The sequence below is a fragment of the Hippocampus zosterae genome, chromosome 20, assembly GCF_025434085.1.
Source record: "Hippocampus zosterae strain Florida chromosome 20, ASM2543408v3, whole genome shotgun sequence".
Classification (NCBI taxonomy): domain Eukaryota; kingdom Metazoa; phylum Chordata; class Actinopteri; order Syngnathiformes; family Syngnathidae; genus Hippocampus; species Hippocampus zosterae.
In genome coordinates this window covers 1,767,452-1,793,812 of record NC_067470.1, presented here as the reverse complement: position 1 = coordinate 1,793,812, position 26,361 = coordinate 1,767,452, and the positions used below count along the sequence as shown (strand labels likewise).

Here is a 26,361-nt window from a genome sequence, read left to right as displayed (position 1 = left end):
TCGGCGGGAAAAAGAAGCCCGATGTGATCTCTCGCTGGGAAATGAAGCACGGCGGCAGAGGGACACCAGCAGGCTGCATTCTGTGCAATGTCATTTAAAAGTTGTCCCTCGCTGTGCTGGAAAGACAGTGCCGGGGTGTTGTTCTCCACGTGACCGGTCGTGACTTGCGTCGGTGCCGCCGCGAGCCATGGGGGAGTCGCTTGAGTCCTCTTGCTTTGCAGATTGCCCGCCCTTATCTCCCCAAATGTGAAAATGTGTTTCTCCGCTGCGCTGATCATTATTCGAAGCACTCAGGCGCAGGCTAATCCCCTCAACTGCGCTGCCGGAGCCAGCGAGACAGCATAGCGACGGCACATATGTCTGTATTGCGGCATGCTTTGGAACCGTGGAGTGGGGAGGAAGGGGGGGGGGGGGGGGTGATGTGCATTGGAAAAGGCAACAACTGCAAATATCACTTTCCGCCTCAAAAGTCGGGGAAAGCCGCAAAGGAAGGTTGAAGCGGATTTTTGCAAACATCATATGAAGCGCCAACGCACCCAAAACTGACAAAATTCAGTCGGAATCTCGAGATGTGCTCGGTCAAATTGTCCTGGTGCTCTGCCGCCAAAAGAATCGTTTTTCAAGCCAGGTCTTTCTAATCGGTCCCAGATTGAAATGACGTTGCACATTCAAAAACATTCTGCAGTTTTAAACACATTTGTCCTTCTTTGCCTTGCCAGAGCCCACATCCAGAAAACGACTTTTGGCTGCATCGTATTGGGCTGCGAATCGGCCCCTGGAAGCCAAGTCAGAATTTTCGGAATCGAGTGTATGGGAAACATTTAGCCGGCGAAGCATTCAATTCGATTGCTAAGCGGTTCGTCAATAACGCCCAGGTCTGACGGATGGGGTACCGTAGCGCTAGCTAGGACGAGGTGTCGGCAACACAAGCGTCAGCCATTTAAATGGAAGCAAAGAAAAAATGACATCCTGGTTTCTGCTGTCGGTCAAGGAACATGAAGATTAAAGTAAGTCATTTTAAATTAAAAAGTAAAACCTGTGCCAACGTGCCAAGTGTCGGCTCCAAGCCGATAAATTTGATTGTGACAAAGTAAATATAGGTTTGTATATGGATAAAGCGCTAAATAAATGCACTCCTTTTATTGAACATTGTGAGGAAATTGGATGTTGTCAGTAGTTTGGAAAACGAAGCGAAAAAAAATCGATTGTCATTTGCTGACATTGACGCAAAATAGCGAGTAGAGATTTTGGGTGGGAGTCCGAGCTCCATCCCAGTATTTTTTTTTTCAATTTTATTTGTTTATTTTATTTTTTGCATTGCATTGCCCTCGCTGATGTAAGGCTTGCAAGGTTTTGGAGTTGTGCAGTTACTGAGTCAGCAGAGCACTGGACACTTTTATTTTTTGTGGGCGGGGGATCGCTCTGCAACTCACTATGCGGTCTGCAGCTCGGTGACTAAATCCAGACTGCGGCTTCCCAAAACACCTACGCTCTGCAATCGCACCACTGAGAGTCGATGGTGCGCAACCCAAAAGAAGGGAAGCGGGCTGTATTTTTGTGTGAGTAATGGAGTCTGTCTGCCTTTTTCACTCTGACAGCACTTTCTCCAATGGCACCGACGAAAAAACAAACAAACCATTTCGTGTCGTTTCACAAAGGCAGAGCGATTGAAAAAATAATGGGGGAAATGGCTAAATGATTAGCATTGCCGCAAAGGAGACTGACAATGATTCATTATTTCAGCACGTGAAATCGGGTTAAAAAAATAGACGAGGTGAATATTCAGACATAGTTAACATGATTATTGAGGGACTGGTTAATGAATTGCCTTTTCTGTCGCTGGGATTAATGCCAAGGATATTTTCTTTGGACAGGAGATGGATTGAGACTTGTAGAGTTGACGTCAGCTAGCAAGCTAACCTCGTTTTACGAAATGGACTCAAACGGCGATTCAACAATTCGGCTACGAGATTCCGTATCGTCTTGCGCGCGCTTTCCGATATTCCCGTCGATATCGCCGACGGTTTGACATGCGAAATGCGGTTTGACGGAGTCACTCTAGCGAAGCGTCGGCATTGCAACTCCCCGGGCGTGCTTGGCGATAAGCGCAGAGACGTCCGAGGATCTGACGCCGACAGCTGATAAACGTGAACCGCGTATGTGAGGGAAAGCCGCTGATGTGTGTGTCGGTGTGTGTGAGACTTTTGGTTATTAGTTGGGAAAAATCATCATTTGTGGCCTTAGGATTCGGATGATGATTAAGAAAATACAATTTAATGGAATCAAATAAAAATGTAATCATCTCTGTTCTTTATTATCTGTTTTACAGTATGAACATATATTTTTTGGGACACTCGTTTGTGGTGTGCAGTTAATGGAAGTGAAAAAAAAAAGAAGCTGCTAATCCTGGGCGAGGATAAAGCGGCAGTCAGGAGCACAAACATTATTAAGGAATCAATTTGACACGCGTGTTTACATAGGCGAGGCCTCCAGATGGTTCGCGCAAATAAAAAGAAGGGGGGGGGGGAATGCAGAAAAAAAAACATTTTAATTACGTGAGCCGAGGCTGATGCGCTAGCTCCTTAAGTGGCCAGCGGGGCAGGAGGACCCTCAATTAGCAAACGATTAGTTTCAGCAAAAAGCGTAGCTTCTTCGTATTTGTTTTGAAAGCTCTGTCAAGGAACTGGTAGGTTGTTTTTTTTTTTTTTTTTCGTCGCTGCTGCTTTGGTTTGTTCGGTTTACGGCTTTACGGCTTGAGTCATCGGCGTGCGACATTGCGGAAGAGGGTTGCGCCTGCGGGCTAAAGGAGAGACCGATTTGAGAGTCAAATCAGAGATGCTGTAATGACGGCACATTAGCAGTCTAGGCTATAAATATGGGACGTCTGGGGTGGGTAGGAATTCAATTCGCTATATTCGAGCTCGGCAATCCATCGTTTATCGCGGTTAATGGGGACCAAAACCACCCGCGATAAATGAAAATCTGCGAAGTAGTAACCAATATCCTTATCGGGTATTGAGTTCCAATTAGGGTTATAAAAAAAAAAAAAAAAGCATCGCTAAAACTATTTAAAGAATATACATTGATGACAGCGTTGGCAGTCCAAAAACAGCCATTTAAAAACATTTAAATGCAAAGGGACAGAAATCAAAAGCAGCTGTGTGAAATTACTTAGCGGTCGAAAAAGATTGGCTGGTACCGGCGCCCAACTGAGCTTTTTGACAAGGAACAAGCGCCCCCCCCCCCCCCCATCTCCTCCTCCTCCTCCTCCTCCTCCTGACATTTAGATATGCTCAGCCAAACAGGGGTAAACCCCCCAAACCCCCCCCTCCACCCGCCCCCACTTCTTCTTGTTTTGTCTTCTGGGCGGCTGCGCCACCCCCCCCCCCCCCCACCCTGCCTCCTTTGCACGCAACATGACAGTTGCCTAATTCTGTCACAGAGCAACACGTTTTACGTCATATGAATAAAACATTGTAGTCACCTCCTCTGTGAAGTTCTCCGCCAAGGAGCACAAGACAAGATGCAGGCCAATGCACCCCTCACCCTACCCACCCCCCGCCCAACCCCTCCACCCCAGCCATTCTCATTCAATCAAAAAAAAGACTAGCGACAAGCCACAAGCTAAAATCGAAACAAGATGAAAGAAAATCCGCTTTCCCCCCCCCGTCAAGATATTTCATCTTCCCAGGCAGATTCTGCGCAAGAACGTTTCACTTGCGAGAACCAACTCGATTTGAGACATGTCATCATGTTAAATTTTTTTTTTGTTTGTTTCTGGAGCCCAGTCCAATCGTCTTCCTGGATCATTCATCCGCTCGGCACCGAGGCTCGCCGGCTTCGCGGCGGAGCTGTCATTTCCCAAATGCATCAGCCTCCTCCCGGGAAGGTGTCAGTGGGGGATTACGGGACACCTCGTGGGGATTAAAAATGTTCTTGACAGAATGGCCGCTTCGCTCCTTTCCCAGCAGTCACTCCTTGGTGACGGGGCCCAGTGAGCGATGCTAATAAAGTGCGTCCAACATTTTCAAAGTTATACCCACACATTTTTTTTTTTGGGTGTCTGAGTGAATTTAACCAAACCATATTTAATCTGTAAAAAAAACAAAAAGTGTCAAAATCGCTACTACTGTATCTTCTTTTCCTCTGCTGACTAATACGCTCATGCCAATCCCGATTTCGTTTTTTTTTTTTCGTTCACTTCCTTTGCAGCTCAGCACATAGAGCCAACATGGCATCCATCGAGCTCCTTGTAAAACAGTATCCCTGTGCACAACTTCTTCATCTATTCTCTCTGTGCCCCCTTTTACGACGGCGCCCCCGGGAAAAAAAGAGAAAGTTACGTGGCTGTAATTCTCTGTTTGGTTTGACAGTAAACTTCAACTGGGAGTGGCATGAAACGACTTGAAGCTTTTTTTTTTTTGAACGATTGTACATGCAATGGGTCTGATAAAAGTGACAATATACCGTGTTAATATGTACAAGTATGTTATGTATGCCCCCACCTGATAGCCCTTCCACCCACCCGTGCAAGACATGATCTTTTTTTTTTCTGTTTACTGAGGGGTTTTTTTTTCCCGAGAACTTGTAGGAGGATAGTTTAGAGCTTGTTTCCCCACTCTGCATATTTTTCTTTTACATCTAAGAAAATTGAGGTGCCATCAGGTAAGCTTCCAATTCTGTCTCCCTCTGTCGTATTTTATTTTTATGTGTCTTGGACAGTTCGGAAAAGTGAATTCCAGTGCTTTGTCGTCATGATTTGTGCAACAACGTCATGACAGCAACACAATGACCCATTTCGTTCGACCATTCGGGGCGGAGCGTGGCGATTGGTCGCGCTCGTCCGTCCTTTCCGTGACCCTGCCGACGGACGCTCAATTAGCGCTCAGGCTTTTGCGTGACGGCGGCGAATCGATTGCGAGCCGGCGAGCTTGATTGGGAGGCGGCGATCAGACAATCGACGTGGAAAAGTGATTAAATCCTCTTGAGTGAGGTGGAGAAGCTGGAATTAATCAAAATTGAAACCTCTGCCGCAAATGTAAAGCCAGGGCTTGCATCAACAGCTTGCCTGATCGTTCACTTCACACTTACTCCAGACCCCAAAAACACCACTACTACATTACTGTATACAAGTAGATTTTTTCCAGTATATTTGTGTTCCTTTTTAGACTCTCTTCTTTCATCCAAAAAAAAAATGGAATTTGATCCGAGCAGTCCTTTTCATCTATAAAATACCAACAACAATGAATATGTCCTTTGAATGGGAAAATGATGTATTTACACTGAATCGCCAGTGTAACAATTTTACATCTGACAAACTTTGCAAAGTACTTGCGCACTATTTAGTAGTAGTAGTAGTTGGTAGTGTGTGCGCCTGCATGCGCGCCATACACGTGCGTTTGTGTGTGAGTGTGTGTTTTACCACATCACTTCTACTACTAAATTTCCATAACCTGTCATCTTGCCTCTCTTTTGTGACACTTTGTACTAGATTTAACGACCATGTTTTTAGACATTGCCGTGACACACATTTAGCTCCTCCAATTTGCAAACAGCCCTCCAAAACTTTTCACCACCTTTGGCCATTAAAAAATAAAATAAAAAATGTAGTTGGCAGCTATTGAATGATCTCTGCTGGATATAATCCACAATATCCAACTGTGATCCCAGTGGTCACATTCAGTGAACGGCCGGTAATAAATGTCGCATCGTCAACCGTCTCCTTGCATCCAAGTGCTTTGCAATTCTATCAAATCTGATGTTGTTGTCCAGCAATCCAGTTTGTCGAGTTGAGATTTGGCGTCGGAGTCGTAAGAGTGCCTCACCCATTTTTTACGACATACTGATCGCTTTTTGTGAATGCGGCGCTGGAGATGATGCCTCTTTACGAGAGGACATAACAGCGGAGAGCGAGCGGCGAGTCGAGCTACAGCGAATAGATCATATAGATGAGAAGGACGGCACAAATCAGACGGTGAAGCGCCTCGGCTCGATATTTAGCAGCATGGCAAGTTTGGGCGCAAAGGAAGGCGGATGAATGAAGGTCACAGTGAAGCTTCAAAGGAGGGAGATGAGTGATTTGAACAGCATCATCCGCTGTCCTTTTCACACACACACAAGCTTTTTTTCGATTTTTTTATACAACCAAAATAAAAAAAGATTGTAGAAGTTCAATCGCGTACAGAGTAATGTTTTCAAACCCGACTAGGAAAGGCTAATAGTGGCACTTAAATCACTCTACTGGAATCCCCAATTTTAAAAACCTCTAGACCTTGTTTAAAACCCTAATTAGACTAATTTTTGCTCATGGGACTAGTGGTAACCAAGGCATGAAACCTTAATTTGAAAATCAGGTGTGAAATCCCTAACCTTAAAACCATTGATAAAAAATTCTGATCGTGTTTAGAAACCCTAATGTGAAACTCAGGCTTGATACCTGAAGTCCTGCCTCTGCCTTGAAATTCAAAACCTGACTTGACTGTGTATTTTGAACCCCAAATCCTTAGTTGAACCCTAAATTGTAGACCCTAGTAAAGTTTTATAACCAAGGCTTTAGACCCCAACTAGGACGCCCAACTCTTGTTTGAAACCCAAACTCTCATTTCAAACCTTAAATGGAAACTCTAACCATTGTTTAAACTCTAATCTGGCAAATCCAGATTTAAAAAAAAAAAAGAAAAAAAATAATAGTGAAACCCAAACAGTGCCTTTAAACCCTCAATTGAAATCCTCATTATGTCTCGAAAGCTACTTTAAAACGCTAACGCTGTGTTCAAACCCAAACTCGAACCCTGTCTTCAATAAAAATCGAATTTTCAACGCGTGTCAAAACTCATTTGAAACCCTAACCTCTTCCCCCGAGCCCCGCAATAAAGCCTGAGCCAGCGCTTCGCAATTACCTCCCGCCAACTCGTCGCATGCTCTCGAAAGAGAAAAAGCGCATTGTCTCTCGGCATCGCCTCTCCGCCGTCAGGTTGCTCCCCTTGAGCTCGTGATAAAATTATGAAGCGGCTTTTCCTTGCAAGAGACTCGGCTGATCTCCTTCAACCCCCCCCCCCCCCCCCGAAACGCTTCACATGCCGGCCGCCAGCTGCCCCGCGCCACTTATGTCCTCAGGCAGGGTTTTGATGGAGTTGCACGCAGAGGCACACATCAACACAGTGCCTTGTTTTGGTTGGATTTAGGGAGTGGAGGTGGGGGCAGGGGGCATCATAAATCTCTGTAGACCTTGTTATGACATCGCACATTGACCATTTTGATTTTTTTTTTTTTTAAGGAAATCCAAAACCTTTTGGAACACGTCTGATGGTGCCCCCCCCCCCACCGCGCCTCAGACAGTCATCGTATTTTATCACCTAAGAACATCCAAAGTATTTACTGTCAGCAAATGTATCGATATTAAATGAAGGATGGGAGACCACCACCATCAAAAGCGCTCCATTCTTCCCCCTTTTATCTCCTCCTGTTTCTCCACATGGAGTTTATTTCGCCATTTAGAGCTAATAGCATTCTGATGGGCACTGGTGACATTTTCAAAATTAATCACCCACGTGTCAGGCTCCCCACCGCAGGCGAATGATCGGCGGGATTTATATGCGAAATAATGCGACAGAAAGTTAGCCGCCAGTCCGTTTTGGTTTCGGCTGTGATTAAGGACGTAAATAAGCACAGCGAGGTCGGGCTCATAACTGCGCTTTTGGGGAATTGTTGACGACGCAGCGCGCTGCCGCTCATGATCACCGCCGCTAATGACTAGCTGTAATGACTAATGCTAATGATTAGTGCTACTGTTCAGGCATCCGTTCTTGTTAAATAACTGATTGGGGAGCCGGGGGGGCCTGGGAGTCTCAGCAGGCCGGTGTTCCCAATTTGAACAGAAAATCAAGTTTTAAACACTTCAAGTCGAGAAGAACAAAAACGGCGAACACGCAACGCTATGCAGCAAACATGGCATCATACAGAGTTAGATTTTGCCTGCTAACAAAACCATAGTGTGCCGTAGTACGTAGTTAGCTTTAGCCAGCTAGCACTTGAGCATTTTACATACAATTAGCATTGGTCAGCCACAACCACAACCATGCTTCACCCTCAATTTGAATATTTGTCAGAAACATAATGTTAGCGTTAGGCAGCTAACGCGACGGAAGTGCTTTATTGTACAACGGCTTAGCTTTAACCACCAAGCCCTGACCACCGCATACTTTTACTTGACATACACAGCGTCACTTGAAATCAGACTTCTCTCACACTCTGTCAACATCAGCACACAGAATTCTTTGAACAGTCGATTTAATGGTAGCGCAGCCTGTTAGCCTCAAGGCACCTCACAGATCTAGGCCCTGAGCACTTCTAATCTGTTTATTTTCTCGCAACACACCGCAGTGGTGCGCAGGTGACTGAGCCCTGGAGGGGGCCCGCCTTGGTTGCACCTCGAACGCTCGAAAATGAACGTGCCCGGCAGCCAAAGTGGTAATTACGCTCTCATCTGGCCCTCCGTCACGCCATCTTGCTGTTTTTCCCTCGCCCTTCCCTCTTTCCGCCTCTAAGTGCCTTTCAAAGAGTGAGGAAGCCTCAAGTTTGATCTTCGCCGCATGAATAATGTATGCAGCCGCGCCAATGTTTATCTTCTGGGCCCTCCAAAGACTTGCGTGAAGCTCGTTAGGGATGAGACGGAGGTGCGTGGAGAGGAGCCAAAAACGCCACCAGGAAGAGAAATGAATCACCGTGTTTGAGAAGAGACATATTTCATGCCAAAGTGTAGAGCAGCGGCGGGCAAAGTTTTCTGCTCAGGGGCCTTGTTTATTTTATTTTTCAAACTCATCGGCCAGGTTAAAAAAAAAAGTGAAATGTTTAAGATATTTGTTTTATCATGATTTCATGTATGAATGTATTTATTTTTAGAACCATTGATTCTTAATTTTCTTTTTAGGATTTTTTTATTTCCTCATAAATTAATTAATAACATTTTAATGTTAGCATTAGATTTATTTTGTCTGCAATATTGAGACGTACAATTAATCACAAGCTATAAAAAAACATTTCAACCGTGTGATGAGTGTTTAAAATAAATTATTATTGGACTCTTGACAATGAAAGTTCTCAGTGGGCCGGAATAAAGAACGCAGTGGGTAGCAAACTGTCCCTCCGGCCGTATTTTCCCCCCCACCCCTGTTGAAAACTGTTTAGAGAATAAATGCGTTAAGCCTCTCGGTATCAATTAGAGCACAACTTCTCATTAAAAAGTCCCCTAGCGCAACTCCCCGAGGACTTTCCGCGTGCACGAGAGACAGTCGAGTAGGAAGCGGGCGTGTCGTCTGAGCTCGTCAGCAGAATAATCCAGCGGAAAAGGCACTGCGGGGTGCTGCCAACTTGACGACATGGAAACAATAAACGAAAGGGACCCACGCGACTTAGCACAATTTCACACCGGCTCTATTTCAATGTTTTGAAGATGTGTTATGGATTTTTTTTTTCACAATTTAAGAGTTTCCAGGTGTGTGAACATCAACAACCGAATTGAGAAATCAAGCTTGTGCAGCTAATCTCCGGCAAAACAAACAAAAAACAAACAATGCAGCTCCGCTTACCTTTTTGACTTGGTGTTTGACGCAGTGTGGTCTTGACTTGAAAAGTGGTACGTTCTCATTGAGCCAAACTGTCAAATCGGGGTTCTCGATTCTACTTTGAAAAGAAAAAGCCGACATTCACCTGACGATTCCTTTCGGGATGAACAAAATCTCCAGCAACATAATCTTAATCCTTCACGTTTGTCGTTCTTGACCAAAAAAATGTTGTTCGGTAACATGAACATCCTCAAGAAAAATTCACGGCGGATTTTTAAGTTTTAAGTTTTTCACAGCTGTCTTCCCTAAATCCATCATGTCAACTGTAAGCCCCGCGACAGCTGCTGCTCAAGTTTGATAAGCGAATGTCCTCACGTTGCCCATTTAAGGAGATGCCGACGACGGGTTTGTACTTCCAAGATGGCCGTGCGCAAAACTGAAATGGACTTTTTGGTGCTTTTTTTTTTTTTTCTCTTCGTATCATGTGACTGTCACGTCAAGTGATTTTGCTCAACTTGTGTCGAATCTAGTGTCGATTAAAACAAAATAAATAAATGATAGTGGGGTCCTAGCAGTCAGTACGTAAGTGGTGCGTGAAAAATTTCAAACCCGGTCGGAAAATTCATCCCTTCTTGTTTGTATCGTTTCCCCTTGCAGCTTCACTCCAACTCGGACAAAGGCGACGGAACGGTGCGCTACATTCTGAGCGGCGAGGGCGCCGGGACCATCTTCTTGATCAACGAGGTCACGGGGGATATCCATGCCACCAGGAGCCTCGATCGGGAGAAGAAGTCGCACTACGTGCTGCACGCGCAGGCCTTGGACCGCCACACGCAGGAGGCGCTGGAACCAAAGTCGGAATTCATCATCAAAGTCCAGGACATCAACGACAACGCGCCGCAGTTTCCCGACGGACCCTTCGTCGCTACCGTGCCCGAAATGTCGGACGTGGGTAAGTCAACGGAAACTTTTGGGTTGTATGTTGTCTCATGAACACCCGCGTTTTAGCCAAGCAAGTTCCGAGTCTTGAAACTGGCAACTCGGAGCGAGTCCGACTCGGGTGAAATCATTCACCCAGCCCAAAGCTGATGCGGGATATAATTAGCCGGCCGCTCCTTTCACTCTTATGGCTTTTCTCTTACGGGGAGGGCCTTTGGGAAGCACTCTACCCGAAGCACAGGAAGTCCAAGAAAAGCTTCCCTGCACCTTGCATGCAGCGTGTGGCAAGCACATCAATTTTTTAGACTTCTTTTGTTCTTTCGAGGAGACCAACAAAATAGGCCCTCTTCTCGGTCCAGCGGCTTCATCACTTGTGGAAAAAAAAAAAATTACAAAAGTAGCCTCGAAATATGCGGCAGGGAATGCGCCAATCGTCCATCCGTCAATGTCGAAACAGATTTGTGACAGGTGAAATGGGATGCACGTTGCACTGGCCACTAGCAACATTTCACAGTTTTGTTTAGTTTTTTTTTTAACCAAAGTAGAACAATATTTTTGAATGTCTCTGTAGAGAGAAGGAATTGAATAATGGAGGCGGTAACATGAACCACTCTGTTGTTGTTGTTGTTGTTGGGGTTTTTTTTGAATAAGTATTTCAGTTGTGCGTCGGCGGCATCCTTGTGAATGCATCCTCCAGACGAGACTTTTTATTTTTTATTTTTTTATTTTGTTGTTGTGTGTCGATGACCCTCTAAATCCTCCTCCTCTCCCTCTCCGCGGCACAGCAAGTTGTTGTGCTCTCAATGCAGCCACATGCTTAAAAAAAAAAATTAAAAAATCGATAAAATGTCCTTGAAGCACTCTGACGGCCGTTCTGTTGAAGTGTATTTTAAAGGAAAGTCCTTGCGGGGCCTTTTTGATGACAGCCATACAGTTTATTGTCATTTTGTTACATGAAGACCACAGTAACTTCAATGTTCTGCAAATGGAATGATTGTATTGAAGAATTGTTGGCAGAGGACATCACCTTGAGGCACACCTTTTTTTTTTTTAACTCAATCGGGTATCACCATATTCAAATGCATCTAACGGCGGGGTCGGCGACCATCTTCCCGCTCCAAGTTGCACGGTAAAAAATAAGCCGTGCGTAGCGAATGTCCGTTAATTATGCAAACATCACCAGAGCCGCAGGCGCCCTCTTAATTTACAGTCTACGTGCTAGCTCGCTCTCATGTGTATGCATGTAGACATCGGCAAGGAGCGCGTGGGCGACAGCAACTCCCATGTAAACTCGGTGCAATTTTTATTTAATTTTTTTTTAATGCTACGCTGTTTTCATGTGAAATCCGTTTCCTGACATCGACAAACAAACCGCAATTTAAACGTCAATAATGGATCCGTGAAGTTGTGCAAAGAGGAAGAGAAATCTTCATTTCTCTGTTTGGCCACCCACTCTGTCCTTGATCCTCCCCCCCCCCACACAGACTTGACATTAGCGCCTCCCACCAGAGATCCGCTAGAGGAGAGGAGCAAAAGAACTATTCAAGGGCTTGCATCGCGCAGTAACCTTACGCCAGGGCTACGAAGTCATTAAACAGACATTTATATTCCCTCCTGTTAACATCTTGTTGACAACCTATTTAGCGCTTGGTTACTTCCTGTTCACGTTCTCTTTGCGTCTTCGTTTTGTTCCGCTTCTTTTTGAGCTTCTCGTTCGATTTCTGTTGACTTCCCGGTGCCGTGGGAGAGGCTAGACAGTTCACGCGAGGTACAGTAACTGAAGCGAAGGCAGCCTGATGATGACACAAGGGAGGAAATCAAAAGGCCGTGAAGGGAGGGGGAAGATAATTAGCTCCTTCTTCCCGCCCAATGCTAATCTCCATGAAAGTAGCTGCTTCTTAATCGCGCGTCTCAAATGCCTCTCAAGCAGTTGTCGGAAGACGTCGATGTACTGGCGTTGCCCTCACGTGAGCGTGCTTGGGTCGTTAGAAAATGGCCCCTTTCGGCCGGGATACAAAACGCAGGGAATGGGGAGCTTTTAGCGCTTAGCTAAATGAAATCCCGGGGGCGAAGATGCTTAAATGACTCCGGTAGGAAAACAACTCGGGGAAGATTGATGAGTGACAGTTGGATTTAACTTTCCAGTACAATACACGTCTTGATTTGGGTATCTCACTTTGGTCTTCAAAGAAGCTAACAGGTAGCGTTGGAAGTACAAACCCCCCCCCCCCCCAAAATAAAAAAGATTCAAACTTGCTTCCTTTTCATTCGCGATGGTGCCTTGCGTACATATTTAGCAGTCCATATTTCCACAAATGAAAGGCTGCGCTTTGCTTGCGGGGGTCCTGTCTTCTTAATGTAGAAGATAAAATATGAAGTCATGAATAAATATACCATCACAAAAAATAATAATAATAAAATACAAACACTGCAGGCAAAACCAAACACTGGTATCGGCACATTCCGGGAACGGCGTTGCGCTCTGAACGGTGTCACGTGATCCTCGGCCCATGTAATTATACGCCGATGGATTAATGGAGCCTGTAATGCTCCTCGAGATGCAGTCCGAGTGTTAAATTGGTGCACAATGACTTGCAGGCACACCGCGCAATGACTGTAAATAAAACCACCAGCAGGCAGCCATCGTTCGTTGTCTTTGGAAGGGAGACGAAGAACAAAATAATGAGAGCTCCATTGCTTCAATGACTTTTAATGCCCTGGAAGGGGGAGGCGGAGTAGGAGGTGAGGGGGGGCATTAGTGGCAAAAAATGAACCAAGTACAAAAACGTAATGTGCAAAAAAAGGATCCAGTTTGGAGTTAAAAGTCACCGCGTCTGCTTTGAAGCCTCCGTCGAGAGCGGTCAAGTCGATCAACAGTTAGAATGTTTGATCGGTTGAGCTCTGGAGAATGTTATGAGACAGGAAAACAAAAAAGTGACATGGAGGGTTGTGAAAAGAGCTCTCACGATGATGCAACTGATTGGGAAAAGCAAGATATTCCCCATTCATGGCCTTTATTTCACAGAAATGTTTGATGTTGTCGACTCCAAGAATGTTTCGTGGCAAATGCATTGCTGCTAACAATTTCTCTGGAAGGTGTACTTTTTCAGCTCCTTGTTTTTGGTGGGGGTGGGGGGGGGGTAGTCAGGTCACAGTAGCAAAGCTAGCAAAGGCGTTGTCGCTTTGCCTGGGGTGCAATCATGACAAATTGTGACTTTCAGAGACATTTTGGGCTCGGGCGCTTTCTGATTCCAGCGTGATTTTGAATGATGGTAGACAACACACAAAAAGGCAGAATAAAGATTCCAAATCGAGTTCTTGACCTGCCAATCGAGTCATCGCCCCTGGAAGTGTAGCGGAAGACAATTTGTGACTGATTTGTTGTGTCACATATTCAGTGCAGCTAGCTTTGACTTCAATAATTCGTTTTGACAGTTCTTGGTGACACACCGGCTTCATAAATGTGACTTTTTGTTTTTATCGATTATTTTTTTTGTATCGAGACATATCATGAAAGCACACATTTAAAAATAACTTTTTTTTTTTTCTTTTTTAAGGGACATCGGTGCTGCAAGTCACGGCCACCGACGCCGACGACCCCACGTACGGAAACAGCGCCCGCATCGTCTATAGCATCCTACAAGGACAGCCATATTTCTCCGTGGACCCCAAAACAGGTGAACTATACCTCAAGTAGAGATGTTTGTATAAAAAAAAAAAAACATATATATATATATATATATATATGTATGTATGTATGTATATGGGCGGCCCGGTAGTCCAGCGGTTAGCACGTCGACTTCACAGTGCAGAGGTACCGGGTTCGATTCCAGCTACGGCCTCCCTGTGTGGAGTTTGCATGTTCTCCCCGGGCCTGCGTGGGTTTTCTCCGGGTGCTCCGGTTTCCTCCCACATTCCAAAAATATGCGTGGCAGGCTGATTGGAGGCTCTAAATTGTCCCTAGGTGTGAGTGTGAGTGCGAATGGTTGTTCGTTTCTGTGTGCCCTGCGATTGGCTGGCAACCGATTCAGGGTGTACCCCGCCTACTGCCCGGAGACGGCTGGGATGGGCTCCAGCACCCCCCGCGACCCTAGTAAGGATCAAGCGGTTAGGAAGATGAATGAATGAATGAATATATATATATATATATATATATATATATATATATATATATATATATATGTGTATATATATTGAAACTTGAAGCATGACCCTTCCCAAACGTCTTCATGATTGATGACATTTGCTTCGACAAGCATATTCATCCCGCTGCTAAAATATAACAAATTGATGACGATTCGAGAGCAATTGGAGAGTGGGAGGAAAAAAAAAAAACAAGTGGCGGTTATCCAAATCTACCTGACTTGACTGCACTCCGGAACTCACCTCTCATGTTGCATGACTCGTTTGCATGTGCCGACTCAGCGACCAGTCCGCACCGTTATTCTTGCTCGGGGCGTGCGAGAGGCTGGGCACGCGATGGAAGGGCAGCTGCACATCCCGCGCGCACACACACACACACACACACACACACAGTGCGTTACACAAGTAGTCTGTTGTTTTCGCCACTGGCCATCCACCCTCATCCCTCAAATTAGCAAGCACGGAACTACGGAAGGATATGCGGAGGAGGAAGTGGAGCTCGCGTGTCACTTTGTCGAGCCTCGGCGCGCGTGACGTGGTTTCTCCGTCGCGTTTTAGTTGCTTGAGAGCGCACCTCGATCTTGATTTAGTTTGAGCAGAACTGCAATCGGCGGACGCGGTTGTGGAATGGGGCGGAGTCCGGACCGAGCAGGCTGGTCATCAGGTTGCGGGCGCAGCACTTTTGCCGGGCTCCATGTCAGAAGCGCATCGACCGTGTTCAACCTCGTCTCTCGGAGAACCACTACAGCCCCCCGCCCCCACTCCCCGCCCTCCCGTCTCCTCCCCCTCCAAGGCCTTCCACATCCTAAATAGGCTAATTTCTCTGCTGATCTGGGATTTGCCAGCGTTCAAGTTTACTGAAGGATCTGACACAGATGGAGGCTGCTGTACTTTGCCTAAAGCCTCAAGCTGTCATGCCATCAATCAGACAACTTTTTTTTTTTTTTTCAAAAATGTCAAACTAACCCATTTTTTTTTTCTTCCGGGATGCCAAACCATGCTCGCTCTTGATTGGGAAAGCCAAAAAAGAGAACTTTGATTGCCATCCAGCTTTAGCTGTGAGGGCGCAACACTCGGGGGATAACACAGAATTGGACGGGCCAGGATTTCCCGAAGACGGAGATTGAAGGGCGCGTGGGTAATCTCCCATAATCCTTTTTTGTTCACCCAGGAGATTGTCCTCCTTTAGAAGTTTGCAGCCCGACAAAGAGGTGGATCGCGTGATGGTATCAGCGTTAATAGAGCAGGGAGGTTGGGTAAAAGGCTAACCAACTTCGCCCGTGTCAAATTGGCCCCGATTCAAGGAAGTCGACTCCTTCGCAATTATTTTTCTAAATTAACCCGCGGCCCTCGGCAGAGAGTCGGCGGAAGACTTTGTGGGCGGCATTGTGCTCCGACTGCCAGTTCAGGGGTGCAGAGCTCACACTTCCCCCTTTTTTCTTCATTATTATTATTATTTTTTTTTTTTTTCAGCCACCCGCAAGAGCGGACGAGTGTGTCGTGGCAGAGGGATTGACGCCACGGCATTTTACCGCTGCATTAGTTAATAACAGGCTTTTAGCACCCTGAACCGCACAAACGGGCGCTCATGCTGTTTCTTGGCATTTCCATTTTTGGGAAGTGAGCACATCAAAACTTTTCCTTGACGCTTTAATTGAAGGTTTTGCTTTGTACTTTGGTGGCTGGAAAAGGTTACCGAGCGCTTTGAAATGCGCTTTTTTTCCCTGTTTTAAGTGTTTGATTAAAAAAAAGCAAGGCAGCTCAAGTGAAAGCTTCATTTGTTATTGCCGCAAACGGTCTCACGTGCCCAACGTTGCATTTGACTGCAGCTGTTGGTTTTGGTTGGACGTTCTCGTGTTTGCCGCGTCTCAAATCCCCCCCCAAAAATTGTTGTATCTCCAATTATAATCATATTGACCAACATTAACCTCTTTCAGCAGGGGTGTCAAACTCATTTTTTTGTCGCGGGCCACTTCGGAGTTACGGCTTCCCTTGGAGGGCCGATGCAAAATCTCAACGTTATTTATTACCCGTGACAATTTGACATTTTGGTACAGATTTCAGCAAGGACCGTGAAAGTTGATGCACAGGATTTGCTCCCGCGGGCCACATAAAATGACATGACAGGCCAAATCTGGCCCCCGGGCCTTGACTTTGACACCTGTGCCTTTCAGGGATAGCGGTCACTACAGTTAAGTTAAAATAAGGCTGAGATTGATTTATTTTTGAATGAAAATTTATATTTTATGAAAAAATGTATTCGCAAAAGGTGCGCTTGCCTCTTTTGAGCGCAGTTTCGTTCCAAACGGCGAGTGCGTTTCTGTTTTCGTTTGTTGAGCGTTCCGAGCCCACGCCGACTTGGCGACGCGGCAGAAAACGTGGCGTTCACGGGTCACTCGGCTCACAGTTAATTAGGCCTGGGAGACCTCCGGAGTGCACAACCGTACGACGGCCGCGCGATAGTGATAATGTTGGTGAAGAGTGGAATAAATCAAAGAGAGAAAAAGGGAAAGGAGATCTTTTGAACGCCACGTAATGGCTGTTCTTTTTGAAGGCCGTAATGTGGAAAAAATGACTCTTCAGAGAGACGGAGCACAGAATGCGTTCGCGATTGCGGTAAAAAAAAAAACAAAAAAACAACAACCTCAAAAGAGAAGCAAGAACGCTATGATCTCACCGATATTGCCATTTCTGTCTTTTAGTGAGTTAAGATAAACTGTAAAGTGCACTAGAGGAATCCATCGAGCGTGTTGAACATACGCAGGATGACATTAGAATTTTTCTGGTATCCAAAAAAAAAAAATATCAATTAAATCGAACTGAAAAGACTAAGTCGTTGTTGTTGCTGTTGCGCAATCTGCCTGACTTTGGTCCAGGGAAGCGTGGACACAGTCCCCCCCCCCCCCCCCCCCCTTCAGTGATGATTTGAAAGGTTGTCCGGCCTATCGCTCCGAGTTCAGCGAGGAAAGACTCCAGCTGACAACAGATGAACGGAACATCGACTTCTATCATCTGCGATAGAAATTCAAGTTTGACGGCAGCAAGGGTGGACAGTCGCAAGTCCGCAACACGAAAACCGTGTCAATCCTTAAAAAAGTTTTTTTTTTCTCCATATTTTTCAACATCGGGCGTGAGTGCGGCAGAAAGCATAAATGAAATGAATCAATGTCAAGACATTCAATCACGTATATGAGCGCGACCAAAAGGGGGCGGGGCCTTAACAGGCGATACGCAGGGCGAGTTCACTTCGCTTTTTAATGACTCCGCAACCGCCTGGCCGGGATGCGAGAGGGTTACTTTCCATCGGCAGCGGCAAGTGAGTTTGAAGTGACCTTTCATTCCGTCGCTTTTGTAAAGGGGAAATTAAAAGGGGGCTTGTCCAGACTTGTATTGATATGAATAGCATGAATGAAACCCGGAACGGCTTCAAGTGAGCTCGGTGTCCTCATTTTATGATAGAACATTTACAAAAAGAACCAATCTTTGTCCGTGATATTGAATGATAATCTAGCGGGGAGTGGTTTACAATGCGGTTCGTCTTCCACTTCTTGCATTGAACAAGTGTACCTAATGACCTGGCCCGACCGAGGCTTACGTGCCCCGAACGCTGCTCGGCAACCGTTAGGGGTGCGCTAAAAACAGAAAAGAAGTGCAGTCGCTTGCCGTCAGGGAAGTTTGTTGACACTTTCACGAGGTGATGGTCTCACTTTTGTTGCCAGCTGATGTTTCGACATGAACGGTTGCGAGTTTTTGAGTTATTTTGAGCGGGCAGTAAAATGACACGTGCCATAGAAGCTCTACGCGAGATGTCCAAATGTGAACTTTGATCGAGGAGACATTTATTTCCAAGTCTGAAATGGACATTTGAGGGGGGGAGGGAGGGTGTGAATAATTTTTGTTTTGTTTTTTGTTTTCGCTATTGGCAGAGAGCCATGTCCCTGTCTTGTCGACCGAATTTGCGGTTACATAAGATTGTGTACTTTCATTTGCCGCCAAGCCCTCTGGAAGTCCATCGGGTCCTGTCAAACAATCACCGGTGTCAACAGGGAGGCGAGGGCAACACCAAGGGCGTTTGCTCGCAGTTCCCGGTCAAGCGTATTATTGCAGGGGGGGTTTCACAAGTCCAAAAAAATCAAATAAACGCGAGTTTGAAGCCTGCCGGATAGGCGCAAGCACGTGGGAAGGGGGACGGTCCGATTTAAGCGCTCGAGGGACGGAGGTGCGAGCGCGAGGACGTTATTACATCTGGTGCCGGTGAATTAAGGTTCTCATTGCGACTCGACGCAATGAGAACACGGGAAGTGCACTTATTGCATGCAGTAAATCAAGGCGGGTTCTGCCTCTTGGTGCCGCTTGGAAGAACTCGCTGTCCTTTTTTTTTTTTTTTTTCCCCAATCCGTGCACATAAGTTTACATTTGAAGAATGTGAGCCAGAGGTTAAAAAAAAAAAATCCGTCATTCAAGGCTGAGCCATCATTGAATGTCTCGAAACATGAGCCAAGCCTCGACAATGAAGGAAGTCGTCTTTCGTTGCAGGGACCATCAGAACTGCCTTAGCGAACATGGACCGGGAAGCCCGGGAACATTACATCGTGGTCATCCAAGCCAAAGACATGGCAGGCCAAGTCGGGGGCCTCTCGGGATCCACCGTCATCAACGTCACGTTGACCGACGTTAACGACAACCCGCCAAAGTTCCCGCAAAGTACGTGTTTCAAAACGGGCGGGTCTGAAGGGAAGCGCTTGTTGTCACATCCAAAATTGCATCCATAGAAAATTACCAGCAGTATGTCCCGGAGTCTGCTCAAGTCGGGAAACCGGTGGGGAAGATTAAAGCCAACGACGAGGACTTGGGCGTCAACGCGGACATCAAGTACAGCATCATTAACTCGGAAGGGACCAACATGTTTTCGATAGCCACCGACAAAGACACCAAAGAGGGAATCATCACCCTCCGAAAGGTAAACTTCCAATGCGCCGATTACACTTTTCAAGACTGAATATTTTATGGGTCATCAGAGTCTGAAAGAAGTTTTATTTTGAAAATCAAGTGCGTCTTCGTCGGGTCAGGGCAGGCGTACCAAGTAAGGTCACGTAAGCTTGCAAAATTTAGTTTGAAAAAAGATTTGAAACGCTTCTTTGGAACGGGGCGTTAAAATCTTCCCTTCTGGTCCCGACAGCCACTAAACTACGAGAGGAAGAAGACGTACACACTGCACATCGAGGGGACCAACACGCATTCGGATCCTCGTTTTTCCTACCTGGGCTCTTTTAAGGACACGGCCACGCTAAAAATCACCGTTGGCGACGTGGACGAAGCACCCGTCTTCTCTTTGGATTATTATATCATGGACGTGTACGAGAACTCGCCCGGCGGCACGGAAGTGGGCGCCGTCACGGCTCGTGACCCCGACGGCAGGAACAGCCCCGTCAGGTAAGACTTAATACAGCACGTGTTACGAACGCGGCGACAGCTACGGTAGCATTCCCAATCCTTGTAAAGTTCGCTATCTCAACCGAGTTTAAAAAAAAAAAAGAATAAATGAATAAAAACTGACTTGTCTTGAACCGTCACCCGTGTAGCATGATGTCAGGCCGTTCAAGATGCCTTTTTTTACCCCCCCCCCCCCCCTTCCATGAATATTCCCGTGAATGATTTCTTTGTTTCCCGGTCGAAAGAACCGCCGGCGGTACAAGCGCTTAGCACATTTGTATGCGCTCTAAACTCTTAAGTTTGTGAGGCGGCGCAAATGGGGAAAGACAGATCGCGGCCCCGAGGCGGTGGACTAATCCGAGGTTTTCACCGTGCACAGGTATCTCGTTCCGTGACACTCGTATAAGGCGCGGCGCCCGCAGCAATCGAGCGATGACGTGAAGCTGCTAATGAGACGACGCGCCGCTCTTGCCGTCGACTATTGGATCACACTTCGAAGCTTCTTGCTGAACAATAGACGCCTATGGGTCTTTGTTGCGGTCCTCCATGTTGATTTTGTCAACATCTATAGCTGTGATTTGTGACACCAAGTGGAACATTCTGAGTTTTGTTTGCCACCTTCCAAACTGGAATGCTAGGCTAGTTCTCACGCACGCCATTGCTAACCGAGTTCTTGCTTTTTTTCCAATTATTATTATTTTTTTATGAACAATAGACACCTTTGGGTCTTTGTTGTGGTCCTCCATGTTGATTTTGTCAACATCTATTGCTATGACTTGTGACACCAAGTGGAACAGTCTTGAGTTTTGTTTGCCACCATCCAAACTGGAATGCTAGGCTAGTTCTCAGGCACCTCATTGCTGACCGAGTTCTTGCTTTTTTTCAATTATTATTATTATTTTTTAATGAACAATAGACGCCTTTGGGTCTTTGTTGCGGTCCTCCATGTTGATTTTGTCAGCACCTATAGCTGTGATTTGTGACACCAAGTGGAACATTCTGAGTTTTGTTTGCCACCTTCCAAACTGGAATGCTAGGCTAGTTCTCACGCACGCCATTGCTGACCGAGTTCTTGCTTTTTTTTCCAATTATTTTTTTTATGAACAATAGACGCCTTTGGGTTTTGTTGCAGTCCTCCATGTTGATTTTGTCAACATCTATTGCTGTGACTTGTGACACCAAGTGGAACATTCTGAGTTTTGTTTACCACCTTCCCAACTGGAATGCTAGGCTAATTCTCGCGCGAGCCATTGCTGACCGAATGTTGTGTTCAGGTACTACATGGAAAAAAAGGAGTTGGACCATATCTACTTTCGCATCGACGAGATCAGCGGCGTGATCAGGACGACGCAGCCGCTGGACCGTGAGGATACTGCCTGGCATAACATCACCGTGATGGCCTCGGAGGTTGGTAGGTACCCGGCGAGTAAAACGTAGCCCCCCCTCTTTTCGAAACTCCCACAAATGAAAGCGCCCTGGTTCTTTTTCTGTCGGGTTTCCGAGTGTTGGCGCACATACTGATCACAATCACGCAAGTGGGTAAATATTGCCAATATGAGGTGCTTTCAGCGTGATATTTACGTTTGCCGGGGATAAGGTCGGATCATTTACATTTTGAATCGGGCGTATTCAAATCAGATCCGGCACACTCCTCTTTATAATTGACTAGCAAAATCATATTAGTCCCAATTGTTCAGTGTCCTTTCATACAGGAACAATTAATGAAATTAAAGCAGGCCCCCGCTAACTTTAGCTATCAGGTAACTTGGCTAATTTGGAATCACAATTAGGCAAATCCCCTGCCAAGCAACAGCGCTACCGCATGCTAATGCGACATTATCTGGGCCGTCTCTCATTTGCATGCGGCCGAGCGCCTCCTATTCAATAAAAGCAAGGCTTTGAGTGGGCAAGGACGCACACAGTCACGCATAAAAGAAACGAGTGAGTGAAAAATCATCAAGAAAAATGTGTCATACAACCCTCAGGTGCAAACCTCTTGCAGGCACTAATACAAATATAACAGCGGCTGTGTGAGCTTATTTTGTATTTTATTTTATTTTATTGTGATTACGACAGTGGACTTATCATGTTATCAGGTTACAGGGTTCTTGGATTAATTAAAAGAAAAAAACAACACTCCGGTGAAAAAGTGTGTGATGTTTTAGAAAGAAGCCATTTTCTTCGCTTTGGCCTTCACATTGCGTCTTCACCTGAATGTGGATCCAATCTCAAAGCCAAGCCATTGTTAGAATTGAATATGACGAAAAGAACCTACTTGGCCATTTCCAACTCATGTTGTGTGTCGGCAAAGCTTTCATACTTTATCTCACCCTTTAGAATGGCTTGATATATTTTTTGAAAAGCAGACATGTGAAGATTTTTTTTTTAAAGCGACGTCAAAAGCAGAAATGTTAACCCGCGTTTAATCTACATTTGATTGCCATCCCGTTTGATTTAATTCTAGATTATATTCAATCTGTCATAAGGAAATTGTTTTGTGACTGAGTGGGATTAGTAGGATTTAACATGAAGAATCCCATTTCGGGTTCGAAAAAGCACTCTGGGAAAGGGGGGGGGGGGCGGTGTGTGTAAATTGCTTGGAATGGATCTGGATCGTGATCATCTGATTCCGACATAGATGTGCTGGAAAGTCAGACATCGTAAAGGTGAACATTGAAGGATCGGTTAATTAGCTTTCCCGGAGGCTACAAGCAGGCTAGCCGTTAGCTTTTGCTAAATTAACCCGATAAAACACAACCCGAACAATTTTAGACATGCCGTACCTGCAACTCGCCTGTTGAATGGATGTTTCCAAGCTTGTCCAATTCCCGCTACCCGGAAATGTCATGGCCGCCTATTGTTGACAAACATTATGAAAGGTTTATAAAGAGCGAAAGTCAGCGTGTGAGGTCTACCGGCAGTCAGACAGGAAAAGCCGAGAGCGCACTAAGAATTACACGGCTGACCTTTTTTTAAGGCTTTGATATTTGTCCACCCGTGTGTCTCGCCAGACAACCCCGGCCTCCTCAGTTACATCCCGGTCACCGTGCAGGTGCTGGACATCAACGACAACGCGCCGCAAGTGGCCGCCGCCGACGAGGAGGTCATCGTGTGCGAGAGCACGAGGGCTGGACAGGTGGGTGGCGGTGGAGGCCTCTCGTCTTGTTGATGCGGCATGGAAGGCAGGGTTTTTTTTTTTTTTTTTGCATTTGCATGAAAATCCTCTTTGTTTTATTCATTTTCAAAAGCTGACATCTTTTGAGTGTTTTTTTTTTTAAGCTTAAAAAAAAACGAATGAGCCACTTGTTTATTTTACAATTGCCATTCAAAATGGAAAGAACAAATGACAAATTCTCACAATTGAAGCAGCTCCCAATTTACTCTCGCTGCTGTTCGTCATTTTGAATTAAGCAGTCCTTTTTTTTTTTCCTCCCCTCTTCTTTTCCGGAGATAGGGAGCAATCAGTCACGCGAAAATGGCTGCGAAGGCCGACTCGCTGCCGGAATAGAAAGACTAAAAAAAGAAAACCTTGTTTCTAATCATTCGAAGCTAGTTGGGGAGAAGTTTGAATTAACGTTTGCGCTAAATGACGCCGCGGCTTTCCTGCGGATTATACGTGAGCAATGACATTGTGTTCAAAGCTCGACTGCACACGTTCAAGAAAGCAAGCGGTTTGTATGTTTGCTGTCACGCAGTGTGGAACGCTCCCCTGGGTTCATTAAGAAGATAGCTGGCATCAATTCTTCACAGGCTGCAGCTCAAGCTCATTTTATTTGGACGGATATATTAAGTCAACACTCGAAAAGTGCTTGGCGGGGGGAAAAAAAAAAACCCCGATGCTAGCATCGCCATTTTGGCAACAGGACAAACTAAACTAGAGCAGAGGTGAGCTACATATATTTTTTTTAATCAATGTGGGGATCAGAAGGCAAAAATGGGAGTGCACTACATGGTTGAGACCAGCGGGGGCAGTCTTGAGTCACTTGAATCACTACAACTGCACAAAAACAAAACAAAAAAAACTCCTCTTCTTTTTAAAATGAAGAGTCTCTCCATTAACTCATCTTTTTCCACCAACGAGACTGTTTGCCACGTCGGCCTGTAAATCGCATCTTGTAAAATTTACAATTGGACATAGTGTACTGTGTGGGGGTGGGGAGGATTTTGAAAGATAAAGCTCAAGAGGAACAAAACCAAGCTCTCACTTGAAGAGAAAAACTCTGCTGGCAGCTCGTGTTTCTCCCGAAGCGCCTGTCAGCAGTCCCCTACTGTCGCCAATTAAAAAGGAACTCAAGTCAGTCCTTCGGGGCTGGCCGACACCCGTCGCCATTTTCCGTATTGTTTCAGCTAATGATCTTGTCCCGTGTGCCCAACGTCAGCCCATCCAGACGATCAGCGCCGTGGACAAGGACGACTTTGCCAACGGACAGCGCTTCTCCTTCGCCCTGCCGAGCCAAATGCCGGTTAATCCCAACTTCACCCTGAAGGACAACGAAGGTAATTGAGCCGCGCTGTCGCCTATGTTTGCATTTCTTCTGGCTTCCTACCACCGACTTCCGTCGGGGGGGACGGTTGATGTTGACTTGACATCTGGAGGCCGTGTCTGCCAATGAAGCAAAATCATGTCGTTTGATGCGTCCGCGGCGTTCGGGGAAAAATTTTGTCCGAGTAGTCAGGATACCAACTGCAAAAAAAAAACAAAAAAAACATGGCGGCTTGGTTGTTGGATGCCGCAGTGTGCGCTCATGCGGCTGTCGAATGGATTAGAGGCACTATCGCACTGCGACTCTACCCCGAGCGGCGACATTTGTGCGCAGCCGACGGAAGGCGTTACCATGGCGATCATCTGTGGCGAGGACCTCGCTTTAGGTGGGACTGCGGCGATTCGAAGGCTTACGCGCACCCGAGACGGCTTGGGCAGCAGCGTTTGAGGAGTTGGCACTTTGCTTTAAGCTTTAATGTTGTGTATTTTACGTTTGTGTACGTTTGATGACACTGGTGTCGTTTATTCAGCGATTTGATTAGTCTATTTTTTAATTTGTTGACATTTTTAAGTCTGTAAAATTCACCGACCTACAGACAAGAATGTTTTGGTGACAACAACAACAACAAAAAAAAGTGCAGATAGTTAAAATTTTTTCAGTCGTAAACAGTCGAATAAAAATATATTACCAGTAGTTAATAATATTATTCCGATACAATTATTTCCATAAAAGTTGCACTTTTCACATTTCTTTTATTTTCCTTATTTCATAAATATATTCAAATTTGCATACCTTTAATTTAGAATTATTTTGAGTACCATTCCCACTTACAGCCACATAACTTCACGCAGGTCTGTTTTTTGTTTTTTATATTAATATTAATTTTATTGATTTTTATTTATTATTCAAAAATACATTAATATCAACAATTTTCTGTCATTTTTTTCTTATTTGGGTGTCGCATTTATTCAAATTCATGTACATTTAATTTTCGGATCATTTGCGTAGTTTTGGAAGACAAGTTATCAACAAATTTGATGTTGTGCTTTTTTTTTTTATTTTTAGAAAACAATTCAAAATAAAAAATAACATGTAATAAGCGGGTTCTCAAATGCATCCGCACTTGATGGGCCAAATGTTGCTCTCGAGAACATCAAGACAAAAGTCTCTCTCTGCTTTAGTTTCAGGTGACATTAAAGTGTCATCGCGCTGTCCTCCGCGGACGTATTACTCGTATGATGCGGGGGAGGGGGGAGAGAGCGACAGAAATAGCTCTGATGACTTTGCGATTCCCTCCAAGCTAAATCAAATCAAAAGATGAGCGGGTCGGGAAGTCGACGGTGTCAGATCGGAAGGGCTGGATGATAAACGTGCCGGTTTGTCCTCACCCCGCGAACGATAAAGAGGCCCCGCAGTCACCGCAGCTATTTGAGCGCTAATAAAAGCAGCATGATACCATCGGGCGGCAAAGACACTTGCGAAACTATTATCTCACACCTGCTCAGGTTTAAAGACGCGTTCTCGAGTTTTTAGTCACATCCAGCAAGACGAGAGGTCACATTGTGGAAATATTGAGTGAAACTAAAACAGTCGAGATGACGCGAGCGCGCCCTGATTCTCTTGTAAAAAAAAAAACTCCAAAACTTCCTTCTGACGCTCGGGTTTGAGTCCGAGACTGTGAAAATCGTTTGACGTGAGCCCCGGCCATCAAAAACTTTCACTCTTGCCTCTCGGGAAGAATCTGCCACAGTTAAGAAAGACGTTAGAAGAAGTTGTTCCTAGGGTGAGATCAATTGTCA

General features: G+C 45.6%; 1 protein-coding gene across 3 annotated transcripts in view; it reads left to right on the top strand.

Annotated features, from left to right (window-relative positions):
• The window catches only part of LOC127593303 (cadherin-18), a 91,260-nt gene that overhangs the window by 53,923 nt on the left and 10,976 nt on the right, over positions 1–26,361 (top strand). For all 3 annotated transcript variants that reach the window (XM_052054653.1, XM_052054654.1, XM_052054652.1), the window contains exons 3-10: positions 10,221–10,515; positions 14,060–14,179; positions 19,182–19,349; positions 19,418–19,605; positions 19,825–20,078; positions 21,353–21,489; positions 23,090–23,214; positions 24,458–24,575. In XM_052054653.1, the coding sequence (XP_051910613.1) occupies positions 10,221–10,515; positions 14,060–14,179; positions 19,182–19,349; positions 19,418–19,605; positions 19,825–20,078; positions 21,353–21,489; positions 23,090–23,214; positions 24,458–24,575 (1,405 nt within the window). The remainder of the gene's footprint in view (positions 1–10,220; positions 10,516–14,059; positions 14,180–19,181; positions 19,350–19,417; positions 19,606–19,824; positions 20,079–21,352; positions 21,490–23,089; positions 23,215–24,457; positions 24,576–26,361) is intronic.